The sequence below is a fragment of the Clytia hemisphaerica genome, unplaced genomic scaffold, assembly GCF_902728285.1.
Source record: "Clytia hemisphaerica strain Z4C2 unplaced genomic scaffold, Clytia hemisphaerica genome assembly, whole genome shotgun sequence".
Lineage (NCBI taxonomy): Eukaryota > Metazoa > Cnidaria > Hydrozoa > Leptothecata > Clytiidae > Clytia > Clytia hemisphaerica.
The window spans coordinates 2,391,038-2,409,257 of record NW_027104175.1 but is presented as its reverse complement, the minus strand read 5'-3'; the positions used below and the strand labels follow the sequence as shown (position 1 = coordinate 2,409,257).

The following is an 18,220-nucleotide window of genomic DNA, read 5'->3' as shown; positions in this document are numbered from 1 at the left end:
TAAACCAGTGAAAGAACCGGAGGAATTTACCCTTGAAGACAAGTTTGCTGCCATGGAAGAAAGAATTGTGAAGTTGGAAAATGAGGTGGAGTCGTTGAAGAAATTGAATGGAAAAGTGGATGATTTAAAGAAGAAAACCTGGAATAAGAATACATCTAAGTTCAAGTTTCGTCAACTTTGTCGGGATAATGACTGTGATGACTCTATCACATACAGTGAATCGGCCTATGAGAAATGGAAGCAGTCTGGAGGAGGAGCTTTTTTTGTTCCACCTCGAGACAAACCCTCCAGTTCACACAGCTCTTTTCATCATGGAAAGAGTGACAGCTATCACCATTCCTATAATGACCATGGTGGTTATTATGGTCATGATGACTATAATGGTTATCATGGCTGTGGTAATTAAAATGGTCATAATAGGAATGGAATAGGTATGTCTTTTGACAGTCATTATCTTGCCAGAGAGAAGCCTAACTTGGATGTATTCTGCAAAGTTCAAGGAAAAGGCTGGTTTACCATTTACCATATTATAACATCTTAATTTCGAATTGAGATTTTAACACATTAAGCTTTGAAGTCTTTTCGTTGAACTTCTTTTCGTTGAACTTCTTTTCAGGTTTTCTTCAAACCTTTGTAGATGAATTTTATTTTAAAATCTTGTAACTTTATTTATCTCATCCATTTTCCATTTTTTCTTCAATGTATTCCATCATCCAAAACTGTTATTCTATCTTCCATGTTAGTTACTCATTAAAGATAAATTTTTCCTCCGGATCTTTAAGCTATTTTCGCCGGAAACGCCAGGTTCCATTTAATGTATTTAATATGCTCTTTTTATAAACGACTCCACCTCGTCTAAATAAGCCAGCCTTGTCGCCCCAAATTTGTTTTTTCCATTTTAAATGGTTTCTTTCATCATGATAGCCTGAAATATTTTAACCTCATAATGATTTCAACTGTGATTTTTTGCTTTTTGCATTTGTGTGTTTTGGTTTTATCAATTGAAGTAGACTGATGATTGATGGAAATATTTTTTACGTCAAATTAATTTTTTGATGTGACTTTGTTCAGCTTAGCTATCTCAAACTTTCATGAGAGAGAATTTTTGTTGCGATTTCTGCTGTATTTGTTGTATTTGTTGTTTCAACTCAATTTTTTAAGATTTTTGAGCTGCGTCCAAGTAAAATAAGCTACCTTATACTCAAATCCATTTTTTGTTTCTTTGAAAGGAAGTACTAGATTATCCAAGCCAGCGAATAATATTTCAAACCTTTCGCTTAAAGCTAACGATGGTACTGTCAAAAACGTGTCTTATCTTTAATAATACATACTAAGTATACGAGACAACCTAAAAACGAAAATATATTTATTATATTATATATTTTGTATATAAGGGTTATAGAAAGTTTTTAATTTATTCTTTTATCAAAAATGTAATAATTCATGTAAATTTCTAATATTTATTCATTTCAAAAATAATAATTACGTCATTTCCAGTAAAAGCTTGCGTTATTTAGAAATGACTGTTGTGGGATGGGAAAATATTTTGAAGAGAAAAAAATCTAGACAACGAATTTTGAGGACTCTAGATTCAAAATGGAGAATAAATACCTTAAGGGAAGAAATTTTCGCGGGAACAAAATTTCGCGGTTTTCGCGGATTTTGCCTAAAACCGCGAAATTAAGTTCCCGCGAAATTTTACAAAATCGTCAATCCGCGAAATTAAATTCCCGCGAAATTTAATTTATTTCACGCATTTCCCCAAATTCGTACTATTTCAAGCCTTAAAACAGGTTTTTGCTTATTTAATAACGTTTTTGGTCAAAAATATCTTGCAACCGCGAAATTAAATTCCCGCGAATTTTTCGAAAATTGATGAACCGCGAAATTAAATTCCCGCGAAAAAAAATAATTTGACCAACCGCGAAATTAAATTCCCGCGAAAATTTCTTCCCTTAAGGTAGTCTTTACTCATTTGAAAAGCAAGAAGGTGTATTTCGGAATTTTCTATTAAATCTTTACTCAATATATCTATTGAAACTTTTATCTATCTATTCAAACTTTTCACTTCAGAAAACAAAATTTAGATGTCCAGTTCAATCAAGGAAATTTTGAAATTTTAATTTTAATTTTGATAGATCTAGATGACGTCAACAGAAATAACCGAAAGTCGAGTCGATGCAATAAAATACATTCTTTTTCCTCTTAGTTATCTTCACCTTGATACTTTTCAGCCTTACAATCAGTGTAGATCAGATCTGTAGCTTCTGCGAAAAAAAACTGGTTTATGACGTCATCTGCTATTTATGACGTCATCGAATCTAAAATCCTCAGTATTTGCCGACTGAAACCACTTTAGCCAATTAAATTTGGCACACTGAAAGATATTCAGGTGAAGAAAATTTTCAAATCAAAAATTTCCATATTTTCTGCTGACGTCATTAGGAATAAGCAAAAATCTAATTTTTCCAATAAAATGCTGACGTCATCGATTTTTTCAAAAAAAAAAAATTCAAACTCTAGTTTACCACAATACCTTTCAGTGTGCAAAATTTTAGCTTTGCAATCAAAGTATTTCAAGAGTTATTGCAAAAAAATGGATTTATGACGTCATCTGCCATTTATGACGTCATCGAATCTAAAATCCTCAATATTTGTCGACTGAAACCACTTTAGCCAATGAAATTTGGCACACTGAAAGATATTCAGGTAAAGAAAATTTTTAAATAAAAAATTTCCATTTTTTCTGCTGACGTCATCAGGAATAAGCAAAAATCTAATTTTTCCAATAAAATGCTGACGTCATCGATTTTTTCAAAAAAAAAAATTTCAAAATCTAGTTTACCACAATACCTTTCAGTGTGCAAAATTTTAGCTTTGCAATCAAAGTATATCAAGAGTTATTACAAAAAACAATTTCATGACGTCATCAGTTGGCCTAAAATTGAAATTTCTTAATTTTTGGGCCAAAAATTTGAAAAATTGTAAATTTTTACATTCAGTATCACGAGACACCAATTTTAGCACCGAAATGAATCAAAATGGACATTCAATATCGAAATCCTGAATTTTAATTGCGATTTTAGTTACTTTTTACCCCCGGATTTTCTCGTTTTTACGTTACCTCCCTGTATAAAAGTGGTATTAATTCTGCGAAAAAGTAAAATTTCATCAAATTTTTTTTTTCAACCTGTAGTATGATGATCAAAGATAACCTGAAAGAAAAAAATCGAAAAAGTGTTTACCTAAACTTGGGTTAGAGCCAAAACTTGCTCAAACTTAAGTTTTTTTGACTAAAAAAATGCCTGCTTTTGGCCCACTTTTTGGTAGGCTCCTTGCAGTAAAAATCCGCTAATTTTTGCTCCAATTAGCTTCACAAAAAATCCAATAACTTTTTTTCTATAAATGTTACAGAGGTCAGTGACCCCTCGTTGAAACGAGAAAAGATAGAGCTTTCCAATGAACCAAGTTTGACAGGGGTAGTTAAAAGTTCGAAAATCGGCCTAAAGTGCCTACTATAAGTGCGAAAAAAGGACTTGGACGGTTTTAGTGGGATAAAGCGGACAAAAAAATACCCGCGCGACAATTGGCTGCTACGGTCGAAAAGGTGTATTGCCCGACTATTTTATCTATGAAAGTATTCCCCATTGTACATAATAGTAGTAACAAGAAAATCTAAGCGATGTGCCAGTGGCATATTTCCCGAATTAGAGTCTCAATTTATAGCTCGCGATTCTCAATTCGAATATCCCAGATATTTTTGCGAAGCAAATTTATGAGCGAAGCAGTTTTGCTATATTGTGTGCACGTACCTTTAAGGGGGTAGTCATATGAGATTTTGAAAATTTGTGAAAAATTCATCAATTTCGGGATTTAGGGCTTTTTAGGATCCTTTATCCTTCCTGAACATACCCTTAAAATTTCAAGGCCGTAGCATAAATATCTGCCGATATATTGGGTTTCTTATGAGCCCTGGTATACAATTTTCTCCTTAGCAACGGGAAATCGCATCCGTTGCTAGGGCCTCATTTCCGTATGGTTGCTCTAAACATAGCATCATGACATACCAAATGAAAGCTCTTTTTACGCCCTTTTTGGGCGTCTAAGTCAATACCGCCTTTTTTCCCCGGGATTTCTTAATATGACGTAATTAAAGATGGTAACCGAAGAAGTGGTATTTGCAAAAACATTCACATTTTGGGGGCAGTCAGCTGTGTTTTTGACATGGAAACTGAGCTTATGTATTGTTTTGGATTGAATTATGATATTATTGAATGTTTCATTTCATTTCTCACATCTGGGAAAGCTTTGGAAGCCTATGATTTGAGTGAAAGCAACAATTTGATTCTGCGAGCTGATGTTTTCGAACAGTAAAACTTGTACACCGAAAAAAACTTTTCAAAGTGATGGATTATAGACTTTGAATAAAGTTTGAAGCAAGGAACCAAGCACATTCAATGATGTATCCATTATGATTCTTAAGTCCAGTGGAAATCTAGTCTTTCATGAGTCATGGCGCCAGAGGCGATCCTGGAAAATTAAGTAAAACTATGCATGATTGACGTTCAACCTGAAGACACGTTTCCCTAAGATCAACACTGAAATTCAACTGTAAATGATATAAACAGATTTGAGAGAGCACAAGGATGATATATTTTGTTGGCAATATGTTTTTTGATGAGAAAATGCACTTTTATTGACTTAAAGCCATGTTTACGCGTTGTACGCAGAGTTGACGCAAAATACCTGGAGATTCCCGGAGCACGTGGAAGGCCATTTTTTTCAAAAAACTTGGACTAATTTAGTATTTCCAGTACCTTTTCAACATTAAAAGTTATGTGTCAATCCATTTTGGTCAACCACAGCAAAAATTTTGTAAAACGGTCTATGTATCGCAGAAAAATTGAGAAAAACCTCTATTTTCAACTTTCTGCGCCGTTTTCTCAAAACATGTTTTAGGGGGTTTTCGCGCACCTTGTCAGCCTTTTCTCAGGATTGAGAAAAGCTATGACTTGAAATTTTCAGGGTAGTTTTCCATTATGGTAAGCCTCAGGATGAATGAAGCAGTTTTTCAAACAAATCATTTTTTGGCTTTTAAACTGAAAAAGTACAAATTTTAGGTTCCAGACCCCCTGGCTTGAAATTTTGAAAAATTTTTCCACTCATTCTGGAGACTTTCATAATACTGACCTTCACCAGAAAAAATTTTTTGAATAGCTTTCTTAGCTTTTCTTAAAAGGTTGACACAATATTTTTATAGCTTTTACCCCCTGGACGATATTACCCCCGTCTTTGCTATTTTTAGAATTTTTTTTTAATTTTTCATATCCTTTATAGTTGTGCTACAATTGTGGAAAGTTTCATTGGAAAATATTTACTACTTCACAAGATATAACAAAAAGTTTAAAAAATGACATTTCAAATTTCTCATATGACTACCCCCTTAACTTCTATCCCAAGCGAAAATTTGCTGTAAAATTTGCTATATAAATCACATCTTCAAACCGATGATTTTATCAAATTGACCTTGAATGGTTTGGCTTGAAGCCACGAAAACTTTCTCGGTTTGGTAGCTAGGGCTGCGAAAAATGCCGTTTTAAAATGGTGTACCCTAGCAGTGAACAGCAACAGAATAACCGGAAGTCGAAACACGGACTTAGAATCTGAAGTTGATCAAATTGACGCGCGGGCGGCACGCATCTAAGCAATCTAAGCAATCTAAGCAGTGGTTCTTCAGTTTTAAATGTTTATTTTGCTTTTAAATGGAAAAAAAATTAGTTTGAACGGTGACAGAAAGGATCTTCATCATCCCTTTTACAGCAAGTATCAAGTATCAAATAAAGTCAATCAATGAGAGGTTTTTGCAAGTCGCGCGGGCGTTTGGAGTGCTCTTTTAGTGAACGAAACTTACCTTGCAAAACTAAGTGGATATTCCCAGACGATCTCAATCGAACGGAATCGACGATCGAACCAGTCGAACCAAATCGAACGCAATCGACCGATTGAAATTCGATTGTCGAACGCAATCGAATCTCAATCGAACGTCAAAATTCTGGGTAATATTCGATTGGTTCGATTGTTGTTCGACTGGTTCGATCGTCGATTCCGTTTGATTGAGATCGTCTGGCTTTATTCTTCCCAACATCCAAGCTCTCGTAGAAATTATGCGATGAACAAGCCGGGGGTCAATGAATCGACGATCGAACGCAATCGAACATCAATCGAACGCAATCGAATATCAATCGAATCTGAAAATTGCGGTAATATTCGATTGAGATTCGATTGCGTTAAACAATCGAATTTCAATCGGTTGATTGCGTTCGATTTGGTTCGACTCTGGATGGGAAATGAAGCCACTTATTTCCCATCATAAGCACGTGACCCACGTGGTTTTCACACGAACGCTGGATTGAAAGTATAACATCGCTAGATTTCGAGAAATATGCCGCGTGTAAACAAAGGAAGTGATAGATTCAATTCGTCATTCCAGATGCGCCGCGAATCTTAAGGCTTCACATTTTCTTGCTTCCCTGAGAAAGGTTCAAGATTCATCTCTAGTCTCTTCGGGGATTTAAACTCAATGGCTGCGCTCTTGGCCAATTATTCCTTTTTATATAATTAACTGACAGTGTGTATCTTTTCTACTTTTACAACTAAAATTATGAATTATATAATTTCAAAGTTAAACTATAGACAGATAAGCGACATACACGTGCTCTGAATGACCTATTCAGTGACCAACCAAACCTCTTTTACTTTTGCCATTCTCCCAACCAGCTTATCAGGATTTCCCTTGTTTATGCAACAGAAAGCTCAAGAATTTTAGGCTCTGAGTGAATGAGATATGTGACATAGGTTCCCCGCATTCCTAATTTTTTTTCAAACGAACTTCAGGCTGTGATGATATAAAAAGTCACTTACTTCCATCATGTGGCAAGCAACTTCTTAAAATATCGTCTTTGAGCTGTTTTTCTTTTTTTAGGCTAATTTACATTTATTTTTCTTCTAAGAGCCAGGAGTTCGTTTTAAGGAAAGTGGTCTATTACCTACCTCATTAATTTTAATTATTCTTCTTTTACCATAATTGAAAATAGTAGCAAGGACGATTGCCTAGATAGAAATTCCCATCGAAATTCTATAATAAAGATATAAAATCTTGAGATTCAAGATCGATAAAAACCAATTAGGCTTTCTTTTGCATTTCGTTTTCAATAGGAGTGTGATTTTCCAGTGAGAATGAGATATGGTTTTTCCCACCCGGGATGAATATTTTGAAAATTCCCAGTAGCTTGCTTCTTAAGGGGCCTCCAAATATGAAAAGGAAATACAAGGTGTTTTTAAGAAACTAAACGTTTTATGTCGATGCTTCTCAAAATTTATAGCCGTATAAAGCACAAACAGTCCCCTGATGTATGGGTTTAGGTTGAGGTTATCTGGTGTCAAACGGCTTAAAAGTCGTAATATTTGAGAAAAAGAGGTCTCACCACAAATAAATGGTTTAAACTGACTTCTGAAATGTAGAGCTTTAACTCTTGAGTCCTTGCATTAGACGTATGACTTGTGCGTTTTTATAAGAGCAAACTATATAAGAATTGGCCAAAAATACTTAAAAATGATGTAATTAAGAACATCCGAAAACTGCAAAGATTTTTTTTCTCGCTTGAGCTTTGAATTCGCTGAAAAGCTTTAAAATACCCAAAAATCTCAATATATTTTGATTTTGATTGAAAATTTAGAAACTAACTAAAGGGTTTATATATCAAATATATTCCATTTATGTAGAGTTATCTTTCAAAACATTAAGGAGCATTAAAAGGGCCCCCTTAATATATTCAAATTAATACAAATTATCCTTTAAAACATTATGACGTTGACAAATTCAATAGACATTTCGGTACTGAAGAAAAAAGGTCTGAGAATTGGTTTTTTTCGATTTTTTTTTAATTTCAATAAATATAAATTATAAGGATAAACAAATAAAGTAGTTCCCTAGGAGAACAATTGTCATTTTATAAAACAAAAAAACTATAAAATAAAACATTTGATGTGTGTGGTATAATAAAATTGATAATTGATAATAAAATTTTAATTTCACTAAATTTGTAACTTTTTCATCTTTAACGAACTCGGATCAACCATGTTCGTTAGATCACATTCGATTGTAGATCTCAAATTCGAACGTTTTTTGTTTTGCTTCTTGAAGGTCTTTATTTATTTTCTTTTTTAGCGATTCGTTGATCGTTGATCGTTCTTCGAAGTTTACCATCCGAGTAATCTCAATGCTGTAAATAAAATGAAATGATTGGTCATTGATTGTTAATTACTTTTAAGATATAACAGAAAATAATCGATTTACGAATCCTCTGCAAAATGAGGACTTTTTATGAGAGTTTTCTGCCTTAGCAATACCCGTTCATTATTTTAAGATTCTGTCGATAAAAACAAGTTTGGGCTAGTGTGCAATCAACTAAGTTTTCAACTCAATGATAAGTGATATACTAAAAAGTACTTACGATTCAATGATCCGAAGCCTTCTTCTTCAGTGCTGATGAGTCGTTTCAATTCAAAGAGTTTATCTTCAAGTTGTTCTCTCAATCGGATGAACTTGCACGAGCCCAAAGTAACACAGTGATCGTAAGCGGTGAAGATTTCAGTGCTTCCATAGATGAGTTGTTTTCGGAGATCCAATCTGCATTTTCTGGTATCAGCCATATCTTGTCGAAGTTCGGTCAACAATTTCTCGACAGCCTTGTATGCCAATCTGGCTTTATCGAGGAAGCATTTTCCTGAAAAATGAGAAAAAGTGAAATATTATAAGAAATGTGGAGCTGGAAGAAGATCAATTACAAGATATAATGATTTAGCTTTGGTTAGATTGAATGTTTTCGCTTTTCATTTCAAAGAAATTCAACGGAATGAATAATTTAAGATTAACATTGAATTCTTACCTTCAAATTGTTTTTCAATTTCTGCTTTGTCCCATTTGAGGCAAGTAAATTGTTCCAATTTGTATTTCTGGCAAGTACAGACAGGTGTTTGTTGACATGGTTTCAATTGGCATGATTGTGTTTGAGTTGGAGCACCAACACAGGTTGTAACTTGTCGTGGATCTTTCATACAAATTCTGGCTCGAGTTTGAGTTCCTTTACCACAAGAGTTGCTGCATGATGACCATGCACCCCATTGGGCCCAGTATGGTTCAGGGAGACATGCTTCAAGTTCACATTTCTTTTCTTCTTTGTCTTCTCCAACACAGTCTTTGCCGCCGTGTTTCTTTCCTTCGCATGTTCTTGTTCTGTATTGTTTACCGTTTCCACAGGTAACACTGCACTCGCTGTATTCTGACCATTGAGACCATTTACCATCAACTGGGCAGTGTTTCTTGGTGTCACAAACTCGAGTTTCTTTGGCTTTTCCTTCGCAGTCGTCGCCACCGTGTTTTCGTCCTTCACAGACTCGAGTTCTGAATTGGGTTCCTTTGCCACAATCGGCACTGCAATCACTGTATTCAGACCAGTTGGACCAATATCCATGTTCTGGGCATTTCTTTTTGGTATCACAGACTGAGGATTGTTTTGATTCTCCAACACAATCTTTACCACCATGTGCTGGTCCAACGCAAGTTCTTGTTCTGTATTGAGTTCCTTTGCCACAGGTTTCGCTACATTGTCCGTATGCTGACCATTGAGACCAGTATCCATCAACTGGACACTTAACTTTGGTGTCACAAACACCTGATTGTTTGGTTTCTCCGATGCATTCTTTGCCACCGTGTTTCTTTCCGACGCAAGCTCTGGTTCTGTAGTGTGTTCCTTTGCCACAAGTGACGCTGCATTCACCATATGAAGACCAGCTTCCCCATGCACCATCAGATGGGCAATGAACTTTGGTGTCACAAACTCCTGATTGTTTTGATTCTCCTTCACAATCTTTTCCACCGTGTTTCTTTCCGACACAGGTTCTTGTTCTGTAGTGTGTTCCTTTTTCACACGTGACACTGCATTCTCCATATGAAGACCATTGAGACCATTCACCATCAACTGGACAGTATACTTCAGTGTCACAAACTCGAGTTTCTTTGGCTTCCCCTTCGCATTTATCTCCTCCATGTTTTTGTCCTTCGCAGATTCTTGTTCTGAATTGAGTTCCTTTGGCGCAAGTTACACTGCAATCGCTGTATTCAGACCAGTTGGACCAATAACCATGTTCTGGGCATTTCTTTTTGGTATCACAGACTGAGGATTGTTTTGATTCTCCAACACAATCTTTGCCACCATGTGCTTGTCCAATGCAAGTTCTTTTTCTGTATTGAGTTCCTTTGCCACATGTTTCGCTACATTGTCCGAATGCTGACCATTGAGACCAGTATCCATCAACTGGACACTTAATTTTGGTGTCACAAACTCCTGATTGTTTGGTTTCTCCGACGCAATCTTTACCACCGTGTTTCTTTCCGACGCAAGTTCTGGTTCTGTAGTGTGTTCCTTTGCCACAAGTGACGCTGCATTCACCATATGAAGACCAGCTTCCCCATGCACCATCAGATGGGCAATGAACTTTGGTGTCACAAACTCCAGATTGTTTTGATTCTCCTTCACAATCTTTTCCACCGTGTTTCTTTCCTACACAGGTTCTGGTTCTGTAGTGTGTTCCTTTTTCACAAGTGACACTGCATTCACCATATGAAGACCATTGTGACCAATATCCATCAACTGCGCATTGGACTTTGGTATCACAAACTCGAGTTTGTTTATCTTTTCCATTACAGCCTTTACCTCCATTAGCTTGTCCTACACAGGTTCTTGTTCGCATTTGTGTTCCTTTGGCACAAGAGACGCTGCATTGACCATAAGATGACCATTGCGACCATTTGCCATCAGCTGAAATTTAAAATTGAAATTGATTATTAAACTGTTTTATATATTATTACTTTAGCACTTATGAATTTAGGAATCTAAATTCTGAGGCAAGTTGGTTGGAGATATGACCTGTTCTTTGTAGCATTGAGAAGCTGATTATTTCCTACTGAATTCGACGTTAAAACTATTTTCATATACTTACATTTACATCCACGGACGGTACATTTTCGTTCCTCCTCATCAAGACCAATACATTTCTTTCCTCCGTGTTGAGGTGGGTTACATTTACGTGTTCTTGATTGACGTCCTTCTCCACAAGTCTTGGAGCAAGCAGTGTATGAAGACCATTGTGCCCAGTAACCATCAATTGGACAGTAGCCGTCACCTCCACAAGATTTACTTTCGTAACCATCACCGACACAGTATTTTCCACCATTCTTTGGTTTAGGGTTGTTGCAGTAACGATGTCTTGTTTGGTATCCTCCTTTGCAGTTTTTACTACATGGTCCATATTCACTCCATTCTCCCCAGCCTCCGGCGACAGATTCTATATTAGAAGAACAGTATTTGATTATTGTCTAGATTCGTAAAAGAGGTTTTCAGATTTACGTTGTCTGTACAATAAAATTCAAAGTATTCTTAAAACGTGCTTAATAAAAAGATGTTTTTGCAACCAGTTATAAAATTAATTGAAATATCCATAAACGATAAACTTACCTCCACAGAAAACGTTGGTGTTACAGATGCCAGATTCTTGGGAGTTTCCAACACAGTCTTTTCCACCGTGTTTCTTTCCAATACAAGTTCTTGAACGGATATGTGTTCCTTTGCCACAAGTGACACTGCATTCTCCATATTTAGACCAGCTTCCCCATACACCATCAGATGGACAATGTACTTTGGTGTCACATTCACCTGATTGTTTGGATTCTCCAACACAGAATTTGCCACCATGTGCTGCTCCAATACATGTTCTTGTTCTGTAGTGTGTTCCTACACCACAAGAAACGCTACATTCTCCATAAGATGACCAGCTTGACCAATATCCGTTGACCGGGCAAGGTACTTTGGTGTCACAAATTCCGGTTTCTTTGTCTTCTCCGACGCAGTCTTTTCCACCGTGTTTCTTTCCGACGCAAGTTCTGGTTCTGTAGTGTGTTCCTTTGTCGCATGAGACACTACATTTGCTGTAGGATGACCAGCTTCCCCATGCACCATCAGATGGACAGTGTACTTTGGTGTCACAAACTCCTGATTGTTTGGATTCTCCTTCACAGACTTTGCCACCATGAGCTGTTCCAATGCAAGTTCTTGTTCTGTAGTGTGTTCCTTTGTTGCACGAGACACTGCATTCACCATATGAAGACCATTGTGACCAATATCCATCAACTGGGCAGTATACTTCGGTGTCACAAACTCGAGTTTCTTTGGCTTCCCCTTCGCATTTATCTCCTCCATGTTTTTGTCCTTCGCAGATTCTTGTTCTGAATTGAGTTCCTTTGGCGCAAGTTACACTGCAATCGCTGTATTCAGACCAGTTGGACCAATAACCATGTTCTGGGCATTTCTTTTTGGTATCACAGACTGAGGATTGTTTTGATTCTCCAACACAATCTTTGCCACCATGTGCTTGTCCAACGCAAGTTCTCTTTCTGTATTGAGTTCCTTTGCCACAGGTTTCGCTACATTGTCCGTATGCTGACCATTGAGACCAGTATCCATCAACTGGACACTTAACTTTGGTGTCACAAACACCTGATTGTTTGGATTCTCCAACACAGACTTTGCCACCATGAGCTGTCCCAATACAAGTTCTTGTTCTGTAGTGTGTTCCTTTGTTGCATGAGACACTGCACTCTCCATATGAAGACCATTGCGACCAATATCCGTTGACTGGGCAATGTACTTTTGTGTCACAAACTCCTGATTCTTTGGATTCTCCAACACAGACCTTGCCACCATGAGCTGTTCCAATGCAAGTTCTTGTTCTGTAGTGTGTTCCTTTGTTGCATGAGACACTGCACTCTCCATATGAAGACCATTGTGACCAATATCCGTTGACTGGGCAATGTACTTTGGTATCACAAACTCGAGTTTCTTTTGCTTCTCCTTCGCATTTATCTCCTCCATGTTTTCGTCCTTCGCAGATTCTTGTTCGGAATTGAGTTCCTTTGGCGCAAGTTACACTGCAATCGCTGTATTCAGACCAGTTGGACCAATAACCATGTTCTGGGCATTTCTTTTTTGTATCACAGACTGAGGATTGTTTTGATTCTCCAACACAATCTTTACCACCATGTGCTTGTCCAACGCAAGTTCTCTTTCTGTATTGAGTTCCTTTGCCACATGTTTCGCTACATTGTCCGTATGCTGACCATTGAGACCAGTATCCATCAACTGGACACTTAACTTTGGTGTCACAAACTCCTGATTGTTTGGATTCTCCAACACAGACTTTGCCGCCATGAGCTGTTCCAATGCAAGTTCTTGTTCTGTAGTGTGTTCCTTTGTCACAAGAGACACTGCATTCTCCATATGAAGACCATTGTGACCAATATCCGTTGACTGGGCAATGAACTTTGGTGTCACAAACTCCTGTTTCTTTGTCCTTTCCGACACAATCTTTGCCGCCATGTTTCTTTCCCATACAAGTTCTTGTTCTGTAGTGTGTTCCTTTGTCGCATGAGACACTACAGGAGCTGTAAGATGACCAGCTTGACCAATATCCGTTGACTGGACAATGTACTTTGGTGTCACAAACTCCTGTTTCTTTGTCCTTTCCGACACAATCTTTGCCGCCATGTTTCTTTCCCATACAAGTTCTTGTTCTGTAGTGTGTTCCTTTGTCGCATGAGACACTACAGGAGCTGTAAGATGACCAGCTTGACCAATATCCGTTGACTGGACAATGTACTTTGGTGTCACAAACTCCTGTTTCTTTGTCCTTTCCGACACAATCTTTGCCGCCATGTTTCTTTCCCATACAAGTTCTTGTTCTGTAGTGTGTTCCTTTGTCGCATGAGACACTACAGGAGCTGTAAGATGACCAGCTTGACCAATATCCGTTGACTGGACAATGTACTTTGGTGTCACAAACTCCTGTTTCTTTGTCCTTCCGACACAATCTTTGCCGCCATGTTTCTTTCCCATACAAGTTCTTGTTCTGTAGTGTGTTCCTTTGTCGCATGAGACACTACAGGAGCTGTAAGATGACCAGCTTGACCAATATCCGTTGACTGGACAATGTACTTTGGTGTCACAAACTCCTGTTTCTTTGTCCTTTCCGACACAATCTTTGCCGCCATGTTTCTTTCCCATACAAGTTCTTGTTCTGTAGTGTGTTCCTTTGTCGCATGAGACACTACAGGAGCTGTAAGATGACCAGCTTGACCAATATCCGTTGACTGGGCAATGAACTTTGGTGTCACAAACTCCTGTTTCTTTGTCTTTTCCGACACAATCTTTGCCGCCATTTTTCTTTCCCATACAAGTTCTTGTTCTGTAGTGTGTTCCTTTGTCGCATGAGACACTGCAGGAGCTGTAAGATGACCAGCTTGACCAATATCCATCTTTTGCACAGTCTTTGATTTTACATTCTGTATTTTCAGTATCGCTGCCAGTACAAGTCTTTCCACCGTGTGCTGTTCCTTTGCAAACTCTTGTTCTTGTCTTGAAACCATAGTCGCAAGTGGCACTACATTCGCTGTAGGAAGTCCAGCTTGACCAGACTCCATTAACTGGACATTTCTTCAAGAGACATTCACGTTTATCAGTTGTGCTTCCAGTGCACTTTTTACCACCATGAGCTGTTCCTCTGCACACTCTTGATCTGACCTTGTAACCACTTCCACAAGTGACATCGCATTCACCAAATGATGACCATTCACTCCATGAACCATCATTGGGGCATGGTTTATCAGCATCACATCCTTGTGTTTCAATATCTGCTCCTTTACAGAATTTTCCTCCGTTAGTAGGTGCTGGTGAATTACAGATTCTTTTTTTGGTTTGTTGTCCATTTCCACAGGTGACTGGGCATTCGCTCCATGCGGTCCATTGTCCCCATTGTCCATCAACTATGTAAGAGAAATTGAATGGTAATAATGATAAAAAATAACAAATGTTTCAATTCGCTTGCTCCTACAGCCTCTAGATATTTGAGGAATTGTTCCCATAAAAAGCCACTATAGACAGAACAAGAAGAGGAAAATGTTTAAGATAGGGAAAAGGAAGACCTAAATGACAGGAGAAGACCTAAATGACAGGAGAAGAGAGGGTAAGAAGAAAGTATAGTTATGACGCACATTAACGTTTGATGATGAAACAATTTTAATGTTATATCCGACCTAATTCAACCAATAAAACTCAAGAAAAATACACTAATTTTATAAAAAATGAATTCGCAACACAGGAACAAAGTCTTACCTTTTTCTGGTCGAACATGTGCGCAAAGAGCATCCTTGACATTACTGACAAATTCTTCATTATTCAAAGAAGCGAAAGCATCTTTGCCAATAGCTTTGGTTCGATGAATATACTTGTCCTTGTCGACCATTTGTGCCAATTGGCTGTCAGAGAATTGACCGATAGCGACAACGAAGATGGTGGTACCATTCTCTTGGATAGCCTTAGCAGCATCGAAGAGACCTTGTTCATTACCAATACCTCTGTTAGCCAAACCGTCAGTCAACAAGATGATGAATTGTTCAACTGGTTTTTTTCTATCCTGTCCACATTCATTCAATGATTCTTGACCTCTTTCCAAACCATCTCTAGTGTTGGTAAATTGTTTTGGTAAATTTTTAAGGAGATTGACGTGCTCGTTGAAATCGTAGACGGTTGTGTACTTGGAGCATGCAATTTTTTTGTATGCGTTATTTCCATAGGTAACAACAGCAGCTTTGTTGTTGTTATTCGCCAAACCGATTTTAGCTTGAAGTGTTGTGACGAATTTCTTAGTTTTCTTGTGATCCTCGGATGTGATTGTACCTGAGACGTCGAGAACCCAGGCAAGGTCCATTGGTGAACATGCTGAAATTGAAATAATATAAAATGTTTAATTCATCGAATCGAAATCGACGATATATAAATGTAAAATAACCCCTCCTATTTTCATTTAAATTTCCTTATTATTCCTAAGTTTAAAGCAATGCAAATTTTCATAGACATTCAAATTTTATTGTTAGGTCGAGCTTGTTAATTAAAAATTCATTAGTATCAGTAATTGGGCGTGCTATGCACCAATTTGATTCCAATATTGGCGACAAATTAAAAATCTTTATTGTTTCCCTGAGATATCCTTTCCAAACTTCCTTACGACTCTTTTCTATTAACGTAAATTCAATATTTTGAAATTATAATTCAAATATACAGAGTGAGCCTAAAAGTAGTGTTAATCTTTTTACAAAATCGTGTTTTTGAAGAACTATTGATTAGTCATTTTACTTAATTTCAAAATTTGGTTTACTAAATGCGTGAAAGATTGTTTACGTAAAATTGTATCAAATTATTTCTTTTTTAGAACCATTACAATCCTGTACCAAACCAAAAAGCGCCCCCATCTGTACTTATTTTGACAAAGCGATACCTCCCAAAAATTAATAATAATTTTTTTAAATAATTCACTTACTTTTATCAACTGTGTATTCGGCTACTGCCAGAGCAGCCAGTCCTGCGAGGAGCACAAAAGCTAACCTCATGTCTTTAATAATTGTATAAGTGTTTCTTCTTTAGTGTTTGTTTTCAAATGTGATGAACCAAATGAAAAACCCATCACTTTATATACCATACCAAGGTTACATTTTCCCATTAAATTGTTACGAAATTGTTTACAAAAGAATACTATTGTTTTTGCTACTTTCTTTTGTTCTTCTTTTTCTATTGTTTTCGGTCAGGAAAGGCTGGGTTCGTTTTCGTATCAATTTGTGACGTCGGAACGTATTAAAATTAAGAAATGGTGCAAGTTGTAATTAAAAAGAAAAAGTCAAAACAATACAATAGAATTTTTAACAAAAAATAGTGTAATCAGAAGCCCCCGAGTTGCTATGGATCTAACGGAAGAAATTGAAAGAGTTAATGAGCTACTACGTATTGGCAATTGTGTCATTTAATTAGCTCGTTGTAAGAATCTCCGGTCTAGCTAATTTATTATTTCTAGACATTTATGAACTTATTTAGAGAAGATGACCGCGCGGTGTTTCTTTTTTCATATTTTTTTTATTTTTCTATGGACAAAGGGGGATTTCATTGGGCGTTCCTTTCGTACCTAATATGGCATCTAATTTCTTCTGCTAATTTCTTTCAATATTTTCACTGAAATTGAAATTGTTCGGTTCAAAAGTTTGCTTAGTTTTTTTCATTTTTTTAACCAAACGATCCTTAAACTACCATTCTGAATTTGGTAATTCAAGAGGTTAAGTTTTAGTTTAACTTTTATTTTGTTACGACACCACGCCCTTTAGCGTATCTAGCTATAGTGGCTTTGGTAGGTCGTTCGCCTATAGTACGCCCGTCGCATTTGCTCCTTTCGGTAGATTCTATAGGTGGTTTAGAGCTATGACTTCGAGTACTGATCTTCCATTTGCAAAGAAGCTCATCTTACAGTGAAGACAGAGAAAATTATTTTTTTACCTCCCTCCCTCCCTTCAAGGCTTGCGAGCATGGTTGCAGGCGGCCATCTTATACATTATAATTATTGTCAAATATGGAAAATATTTTATCCCCAAAATTATTTGTATAGGAGTGGTTAGCCAATAAACAAATGCCAAAACTTAATACACTGGTTTCCCTTATCGTTCATCACTTCTGGGCTATCCGTCCTGCTCACAGCGTCCTTTCCAGGAGTAAAAAATAGAAAGTTAAACCCTGAGAATATGTTATTTTATTCTGAATTACAATGATGGTCAGAATATGTTGGCATTTTAGCGTTTTGCAGAATTTAAAATTTCGGGCGAAAATGATATTTTCAGGTTTTCTACTTTATTTCATAAGATATTTCAATTTGGGGAAGGTATAATATGGCCTCCAAGCTATATTCTCAGCCTACTCGGATAATTCACAAGCTTTTGGATCCAGATCCGAAGGTCGTAAGTGTCAGGTTAAACTTAGAGTTAAAACTCTACTTTCCAACCTTGATTGAAGGCACTTAAAAACTACTTGCGGTTTTTAAAAGTTTGCTGGGAAATTCCCCTTATGTCAAATATTATGTCCATAAATGTACTTCTAAAATACACTTTAGCGCTCTGAACCTTAGAAAAAAATTAAACTTAAATATCAAAAAAATAATTACTTTAATCACAGACCTTGATGGATGGAGAAAAGAAATTCCGATTCCAAAACTCTTTCAAAAATATAATGAATAA

The 18,220-nt window shown here is 36.8% G+C and overlaps 2 protein-coding genes across 2 annotated transcripts in view; one reads left to right on the top strand and one right to left on the bottom strand.

Moving 5' to 3' along the window:
- LOC136814496 (translin-like) overlaps positions 1–18,220 on the top strand; it is a 90,653-nt gene that overhangs the window by 60,028 nt on the left and 12,405 nt on the right. The gene's annotated exons all lie outside the window — the stretch shown is intronic.
- On the bottom strand, positions 7,779–16,596 carry LOC136814489 (SCO-spondin-like). The gene is given in 8 exon segments (XM_067071044.1): positions 7,779–8,282; positions 8,514–8,786; positions 8,949–10,880; positions 11,062–11,406; positions 11,577–13,972; positions 13,975–14,935; positions 15,285–15,890; positions 16,489–16,596. Coding segments are annotated over 8 exon segments (6,606 nt in total). The 5' UTR covers positions 16,559–16,596; the 3' UTR covers positions 7,779–8,259.